Raw genomic sequence first — 8,431 nt, forward strand, 5'->3', positions numbered from 1 at the left:
CCTCTGGTGTCAGTTGTATAGGTTGACATTTACTTGGCCCCCTAGTCCCTTGGCCTGATTATTTCTGCGCATCTTTAGTTTTTTCATTCCTCTTTGATCTGGACGAGAAGGGACTCATTGTTGCCTCTAGATGACCTCTTACAAGCTTTTAAGACCCTGGGTGCTAGTCACCAATAGGATGTGGAACAGTGTGTTGTGTGGTATGTTACGCCCGTTGAGCCTGCTGCCCCCGCGACCATGGTCCCGAGCCTGCAGGTGCAGCTCCTCGCTCCCTCGGGGTGGGTGGCTGTGGCCAAGAAGTCGTCATAACTCTGCCCTGGTTGGCTCTGTTGCGTACCTGGGCATTCTTACAGCATACATAACACGGATGTGTATAGGAGGAGTATCGGCTGCGGATCTTATACGTGGTCACAGGTGTGTCCCCTTTTGCGTGGTGAGTTTTTTAACCTCTTACAACATTGGGATCTGCTCCAGGGCCACCGACTTTCAATTCCCTAGGCTGCTCTCTCCTCTGTCTTTGTCTTCTCTGTCTGTCTCTCACATGGTTCCCTCCTGGGTGTCTGCTGACAACAGAGGGTGCTGTGCAGGCTCAAGGGTGGGCGCTGGGTCCCGGGGCTTTGGCCATGACCCCCAATTGCAGTCTACCCACCGTGAGACGTGGGCTGGGCAAGCCCTTCCTTCCCGCTGTGCCTCAGTGGCCTCTCTCGTGAGTGTAATGGAGGCGCTCAGTCAGCTATGGGTTTCTTTCTGGAAATGTCCCCGGCCCTCCCACCTCAGATTTGTCTTCCTGGAAAGCAACCTCTTACCACGTGTGTTTTCTCTTGGCCGTCCACCCATTTTTCACTGCACCCAGAACATGGGAATGTGCCCGCCCTCTCTTCCTTAATTGCAGGACCTGCGTGCCCCTCCCCTGTGCTGCCCTTTTCTAAACCCCCCAGTCAGGTTTCCCCTCCAGCTCTGAAGCATCCCCCCATTCCGGGCCCTCCCTCATGCCCTCACTCATGCCCCCAGTCCCTGCTTGTAATGCCTTTGCCCCAGGGGCCTCCCTGCTCTGAGCCCTGATCCGGGCTCCCTGAGGAGGGGCATTTCCTACCCACAGGACCTCAGGAAGTTTTCTTCCAGGCGCTTGTCACAGCCCATCTGTAGCCCATCGATCGGTGCTGACAGAATGCAGGTCTCTGGGGGCACAGGATGGGGACTGGGGCCGACATCGAGGGGGGCTTCGGGTTTGGGGGCTTGACACCCCTTGGAACGAGAGAGCATTCCCTTGGACACCACTGTGCCCCCTCCCTCGAGGGTCCAGCCCCACCAGCCAGAATGGGACTCTTGGTTGACCAGCAGGTGCTCAGGTCTCAGGTCACGTTCTGGTCAGTGGGGACCCCTGCTTTTTATCTGGGGTCTCCTCTAGTTTCACCCTTCCCTTTTGGAAGGCAGACCCGACCACATCTTCCTGCTTCAGGGCCACGGTCTCCTGAACCGGGCCAGGTACTTCCTAAGGACGGCAGCTGGGCCCCACACACCCCTACACCTTTATAGCTGCTCACCTGCTTTGAGAGAGCCCTGCTAGCACAGGGGCTAAGCCACTCTGCAGGGGAAGGATGAGGCAGTGGGCTTCTGTAAAAATGAACAGCCTTGGAGACCCTGTGGGGCAGTTCCACTCTGTCCTCTAGGGGCGCTGTGGGTCGGAATTGACTCCAGGCAGTGGGTGTGGTTTGGGCTTTGCTTCCGTGAAGACTGACAGCCTTGGAGACCCTGGGGGCAGTTCCACTCTGTCCTCTGGGGGTGCTGTGGGTCGGAATCTCTGTATACTATGGGGGGGGGGTCTTGAAGGTGATGTTTTCCTCACCTCCATGCTAGGCTCTTGCTTTTTTTGTAAACTATTGTGTATCTTGTTATCTAGTAAATTACTCATCGTCATGCCATCCCAGCTTCTTAGGAAAACAGCAGCCCTGTGGCCCTGCCAGTCTCCCTGCCCTCAGCCACCTTCATTTCTGGGGAGTCTTTGGGAGTTTGCTGCCTTCTGAAGGTCATGGTGGTGTTGCGCCCCGAGTTGGTGGGGTGAGAGCCATTCGCTCCCCAGGGAAGATCAGCAGTCATTCTTGTACACCCCCCCCCGACCCTCTCATGCCCTTCCTGACAGCTCTGGAAAGATCTGCACCCCGTCCTCCGCCAACAGTCACCTGGGCTTTGGGTTCCAGCACCGTGGACCAGGGGCAGGGACCAGGTCTCCCTGCTCGCACACCGTGCTACCCTTCCCTCGCCCGCCAGGCCGCTGTCCTCGGGGTGGCATCCTGACAACCTGGCTGGGTATCTGCTGCCTTTCCTCCAGGCCAGCTTGCTTTTTCTAAAACTAAGATTTGATTGTTTTGTTGAAATTCGTGTAGGAACTTAGGTTCCCATTTGACGATTTTGGCGCAGATCGTTGAGCGACGTTGGTTGCGTATTGTTCGGTGTCGATGTCTTTTGTTGCATTCTTTCTGGGGCTTCCCCGGTGTCCAGTGCCTGGTGCCCCTGCCCCTTGTCTTCTCATCTCGGCTGTGGAGTCCTTGTTGGCTCTCTGATGTCATCGGTGGGCTTAAACGGGCCACCGCACTCAGAGGTGGCCACGCCAGTCTCTAGTTTGGGAGCCAGTCTCCTACTTCGATAAAAGGTGATCTTGGGATCGGCTCGGAGTTTAGAGTGTCTCCTGGTGACTGTCTCAGGCAGCCTTGTAGTCTCAGCTGTTCATGTAAGTCTTGACTCTTTTCTGAGCGTTCTCATCTGCGTTTCTCTCTCAGACTGTCAGGGCCTGTCTTTTGTGACCCTGATTGGAACAGGTAGCAGCAGCTGGGCACCGTCCACCTCCTCTGGTCCCGTGGCGAAAGAGGCAGTTGTTCCTGCAGGCACTTAGCCGCCCACTTCATTCCTCCTCCGGTGTCCGATGCTGCCTGCTTGTTCCAGGTGACTACAAACCAGTTGTGTCCTGCATGGCCACCTATAAGCTTTTTTATTATTTTTATTTTTTATTGTGATCTGTGTGAAAGTTTACAGAGAAAACTCATTTTTCCATACAGCAATTGATACACGTTTTATTTCATGACATTGATTGCAATCCCCACAGTGTAACAGCTCCCTTCCTGCTTCCTCCTCGTAGTTACCTCTTCCCTGTGTCCTTCCCTCCCATGTGCTCCTGCCCCCTGAGCTATCTAGCTGTCTCCCTGTGCAAACACTGCCTTTCTGTTCTCCCATGATTGATCTCTCCAAGGAGGGTATCTACCTGATGTAAATGTTTAGCTCATATGCCTGCTGTGTGGCTGGAAGCCATAGGAGTGAGCTCAGTCCCAGGCCCAAGCCTAAGACTAGGGGCCATAGTCTTAGGGTCTCCCCAGGCCTTGTGGACCAGTAAGTCTGGTCTTTCTTGTGATTTGGGATGGTGTTCCACATTGTTCTCCCCGCTCTGTCCAGGGTCTCCTGCACCGGTCCCGTGTGAGTGGTTGACAGTGGGAGCTGGGCACCGTCTAGTTCTTCTGTTCTCATAGTTGTACAGGCTGAGGACAGCATGGTGGACCAGTCCCTTGGAGTAACGGTTCCTATAAGTCTGGTTTTCTTAATTTTTCTTTGCTCTGGATGAGGAGAGACCCATCATTGCATCTAGATGGCCGCTTGCAAGTACAGGGGACAGTTTCTTGTTTTTTTTTTTAGGATTTGGGTGAAGATTTACAGAGTAAATTCACTTTTCATACAGCAGTTCACATATACTTTGTCTCATGTCATTGACCAAAATTTACAATGCAGCAGCTCCCCTCCCACTTCCTCCCCATAGTTACCTCCTCCCAGTGTCCATCCCTTCATACTCTTCTGCACCCTGAGCTATCTCCCTGTGCATAAGCAGCCCTTCCTTCTCCCATGATTGTTCTCTCCAGGGCATGTGTCTACTTGCGGTAAATGTTTAACTCACATGCCTGTACTTTGTTTGGCTGGAAACCACAGGTGTCGGTTCAATTCCAGACCTGAAGGGCAGCTAGGGGCCATAGTCTCAGTGGTTACACCAGGCTCCATTGGACCAGCAAACCTGGTCCCCACCTTTTTTTTTTTTTGCCTCCAAATGATTTTGAGTTTTGTACCACATTGTTCTCCCTCTTTATGCAGGATCTCCTACATCCCTTTCAAGTGGATGGCAGTGGTAGCTGGGCACCATCTAGTTCTTCTGGTCTCATAGTTGTATAGGTTGCAGATCGGATGGTGTACCAGTCACTAGGACTGATTGTTTCCATTAATTTTGGTTTTCTTCTTTCTTCTTGACGAGGAGAGACCCGTTGTTGCATCTAGATGGCAGCTTCCTAGCTTTTAAGGTCCCAGTCGCTACTCGCCAAAGTAGTAGGTGGAACAATGTTTTGTATAGTATGTTATGCCAATTGAGTTTGATGTCCCCTGCGACTATGGTCCCAAGCCCGCAGGATCAACTACTTGGTCCCTCTGTGTAGCTGGCTGTGACCAAGTAATGACCATAACCTTGCCCCTTGTCAGCTCTACTATACACAGGGGACAGTTTCTTGACAGCAGCTTCATCACTGTGATTTTCCCATCCCCGTTAGCCCCTCTTGTCCCGCTCTCTCCCACCCCGGTAACCACTAATGAACTCTGCCTTTTCTTGTCTCTGTAAGTGAGGTCGCACAGTGTTTGTCCTCCTGGGGCTGACTTACTCCTGGTGTCCTCCAGCTGCGGCCGCGCTGTGGCACGGATGCACCCGTCCTCTCCTCTGCTGAGTGGCCTCCCGCCGTGTGCTGCCACCACACTCTGTGCTCCAGACATCCCTCGACAGGTGCTCGGGGGCTCGAGTGTCTTAACTTCAGGCTGGTTGATGAGACACCAGAGGCCATGCCATGCCACCCCCTGTGTGCGACGGCTCTGGGGTCCTTCCTTTGTCCCTGTGTTCTGTACTCTCAGGAGGGCACGGGGTAGAGGTGGCCGAGGGTGTCCCTCTCCCCCAGGATGCTGGCAGGCCCTGTCAGTCTGCAAAGTCGGCAGTTTTGCCTTGTTTGCTTTTTAACTATTGTTTTTACTTTTATTGAATTTCTGATGTTTTTTTCCCTTTTCTTTCTCCGCCGTGTCTTTCCCGAAGGCTGCTAGTCTGCTGGCGCTCTTGGACCGGTCTCCGTCTTTTTGTTTTCTTCCAGTTTTGGCTTTTTCTTGATGTTGGTTCTAATCTTCCAGGTCTCCCTGGGCTTTTTCACCTGGGTCCCTGGGTTTTCAGTTTCGAAGGGCTTGTTTTCTGCCTACTCTTCCTGTTTCCTAACACCCTGTTCTTGTCTCACGAACGGAAGCCCTCTTACCATCCTGACAGGATGCGGATGAGTCTGCCTGCCCGTGGTTTCTGCTTCCCCTCAGCTGCTTGGCCCTCCTCTTTGTTGTGGTTTCCATCCTCTGAGAGGAGACTGGCCGAGATGCCTGGTGAACCCTGTGGGGCCCTTCAGCCGTCTTCTAACGCCTGAGGGAGGGCCAGCAGGGGCTGGGCTGGGCGCTGGCATTGGCTTTGGACTCTGAGCTGGGCTGGGCTGGGCTTGAGCTTGGGGCTGGGCTCTGAACTCTGAACTTGTCTGGGCTGTGACCTTGGGGTACTTGGCTGTGGGGGCAGGGCTTTGACAGCTGGTTCCCCCCAGGTCCTTCCTCAGATCCCCGTGAAGAGAGGTGGCCCCCAGGGGGCAGGGGTCCTCGGTGAGTGGCTGGCCCCCCCACCCCAACCTGCCCTGTGTGGCTCCAGGCGGGGGGGGACACCTGTTGGCAGCCCCTCCCCCTCCAGATGTGGCCCACGAGGGGGGCGGGCAGGTGAGAGGGTCTGGGTGGGGGCTGCAGGGGAGGGGTGCCTGCTGGAGCCTCTCTCACCCCCTTCTTCCAGGGGTGCACCTGGAGGGTCCATTCATTAGCCAGCAGAAGCGGGGTGCGCACCCCGAGGCCCACCTCCGCTCTTTTGCGGCCGATGCCTTCTGTGATGTGCTGGCCACCTACGGGCCCCTGGACAACGTCTCTGTGCTGACGCTGGCCCCCGAGCTGGAGCACAGCCAGGAGGTGATCCGGGCGCTGACGGCCCGCGGCATCCGCGTGTCTCTCGGTGAGGGGGCCGTCTGTGGGGCGGAGGCGGGCTGGGCCAGAGCAGGCTCTGACCCGCCCCCCACGCAGGGCACTCTGTCGCTGACCTGCGGACGGCTGAGGCTGCGGTGCAGAGCGGGGCCACCTTCATCACCCACCTCTTCAATGCCATGTTGCCTGTGAGTGCGGCCCTGCTCCTGGGTGGGGTGGGGGCGCGGGGCCCACAGCACTCATTTGTCCCCTCTGGCCAGTTCCACCACCGCGACCCAGGCATCGTGGGACTCCTGACCAGCGACCAGGTGCCCCCTGGCCGCCGCATCTTCTACGGCATGATTGCTGACGGCATCCACACCAACCCTGCCGCCCTGCGCATCGCCCACCGGGCCCACCCCCAGGGTGAGCAGCGAGGGGGGCAGGGTGGGGGCAGGCCAGCTGATGGCCCGCAGGCCCTCACGCCCCCACCTCCCCCAGGGCTGGTGCTGGTCACGGATGCTGTCCCTGCCCTGGGACTGGGCAATGGCCGCCACACGCTGGGACAGCAGGTGGTGGAGGTGGAGGGGCTGTCGGCCTACGTTGCAGGTGAGCGAACCCACCCCCTGCCTGCTCCCCATGGAAGCAGCCCCTCGAGGTGGGAGCCGAGAATCCGGGCTTCCCCGGCAGCCCCCCGAGTCTCCTCCCCAGTGTCCCAGCGGCTCTGCACCCCCAGCTCCGCCCTCTGCTCTCCAGGCACCAGGACGCTTTGCGGCAGCATCGCCCCCATGGATGTCTGTGTGCGGAACTTCCTGCAGGCCACAGGTCAGTGAGGCCAGGGAGGCCCTGTCTGAGGCAGCCTCGGAGCCCGGGGAGGGCAGGCCCCAAGCAGCCTTGGGCCTCGGAGCTGACAGTGGGTGAGGGGCCAGGGGCATCACTGAGCTGGGTCCTGGCACAGGCTGCAGCGTGGAGTCGGCCCTGGAAGCCGCATCCCTTCACCCTGCCCAGCTGCTGGGGCTGGAGAAACAAAAGGGGACCTTGGACTTCGGTGCTGATGCAGGTGAGTAAGACTGGAGGGCTCTGGGGGGCCTGGGGACGGGGACAGGGTGGGTGGGGGCTCTGCCTCGTTCCTTACCCTCAGACAGCCCTATGTGGCTCCCTGCTGTCTGAGACGGGTCAGGGAGTCCCACACAGGCCTTGTCCCAGGGCCTCAGTCTCCCCACAGACCGGTCCCCTCACTGCTGTCTCCCCCAGACTTTGTGGTGCTTGATGACACCCTCCACGTCCAGGCCACCTACATCTCGGGTGAGCTGGTGTGGCAGGCGGAGGCGGCCAGGGAGTGACCGAGGACCACGGTGCTGATGCCACCCACAGCTGGGCACTGTCAGTGAGCTGGTCTCAGGAGTGGCCGGGCCGAGTGGGCGGGGCTGGGACAAACATGCTTCTGCAGGCACCTGTGCCTCTGGAGTCTTCTTGCTGCTGCTGGGCCCTGTCACCCGGTGGGCGGGGCGGGGCGTGTGGCTGGGCCCTGTCACCCTGGCCTGCCCCCTGGTAGGCGGAGCACGCCGTGTGGCTGGTGGGGGGGGCTCAGAGAGTGAGGCCTGTCTGACCACAGGTAGGCGGTACCTTTGGGGATGACTCCATGGCCGGGGCGGTGCAGAGGGGGACCGGCAATGGGCTGGGAGCCCTGAGCACCCCAGGTGGCACGAGGGCCTGGAAGCCTGACTCCTGACGGGCTGGAGGGAAGGGCTCTGGTCTCAGACTGCGAGGACAGGACGGAGAAAGGGATCAGGGAGAGGAGGTGCCCCACACCCGTGACCTTTGGGAGGAGCTCCAGGAGGAACCCAGCCACTGCTCCCTGCGCTGCCCTGCTCTGTCCCCCACCCAGAGCCCCCTGAAGAATCGCGCTTCCATCTTAACTCTCCTGGCCCCTGGCCCCGGCCTGGGTGGGTATGAGGAGTACTGCGGGGCCCGGTGGGCTGTGGGTGACCCTGCCTGGGGCTGGTCGGCATCTGAGGCTAGGTGCATAGGCCCCTCGCTGGTTAGCATCCAGGTGACGCGCCTAGCTCTGAGGTCAGCTGGGATGTGGGGTGTGGGGTTCCAGCCCCAGGTCATCTCCACATTGACACTGGCGGATCCCTGGTAGGGTGACTGTTCAGTGCTTGGCTTCTCACCAAAAGGCCCAGGGCCCATGCCCACCAGCGGCTCCACTGAAGAAAGCAGGCGCTCGGCTCCCTGGAGGCCGCAGCTCAGCCCCGTGGGCCGGTTCTGCCCGTCACACAGTGTCACCCAGTGACAGCAGCCCCTCCTCATTTGCGCAGGGCAGGGGCCGCAGAGCGGGGGGGGTGGGGGGGGGGTGGGATCTCAACACAGGCTCATCCACTGTTGAAGGCAG

The 8,431-nt window shown here is 58.6% G+C and overlaps 1 protein-coding gene across 1 annotated transcript; it reads left to right on the forward strand.

Moving 5' to 3' along the window:
• Window positions 1–237: 237 nt before the first annotated feature.
• On the forward strand, window positions 238–7,379 carry AMDHD2 (amidohydrolase domain containing 2). The gene is made up of 10 exons (XM_042780786.1): window positions 238–278; window positions 4,699–4,801; window positions 5,640–5,694; window positions 5,876–6,088; window positions 6,157–6,245; window positions 6,318–6,462; window positions 6,538–6,645; window positions 6,793–6,861; window positions 6,995–7,096; window positions 7,291–7,379. Exons 1-10 carry the CDS (start codon window positions 238–240, stop codon window positions 7,377–7,379), a joined length of 1,014 nt encoding a protein of 337 aa, XP_042636720.1.
• Window positions 7,380–8,431: the final 1,052 nt, after the last annotated feature.

The sequence above is a fragment of the Orycteropus afer genome, unplaced genomic scaffold (genome assembly GCF_000298275.1).
Source record: "Orycteropus afer afer isolate SDZICR_OR568_19922 unplaced genomic scaffold, OryAfe1.0 scaffold00061, whole genome shotgun sequence".
NCBI classification, from domain to species: Eukaryota; Metazoa; Chordata; class Mammalia; order Tubulidentata; family Orycteropodidae; genus Orycteropus; species Orycteropus afer.

Coding starts and splice junctions, on each gene's coding strand:
- AMDHD2 (XM_042780786.1), top strand. CDS start 238: ATGGTCCCGAGCCTGCAGGTGCAGCTCCTCGCTCCCTCGGG. Junction 4,802..5,639: donor CTCCAGACATCCCTCGACAG/GTGCTCGGGGGC, acceptor GGTTCCCCCCAG/GTCCTTCCTCAGATCCCCGT. Junction 6,862..6,994: donor GAACTTCCTGCAGGCCACAG/GTCAGTGAGGCC, acceptor GTCCTGGCACAG/GCTGCAGCGTGGAGTCGGCC.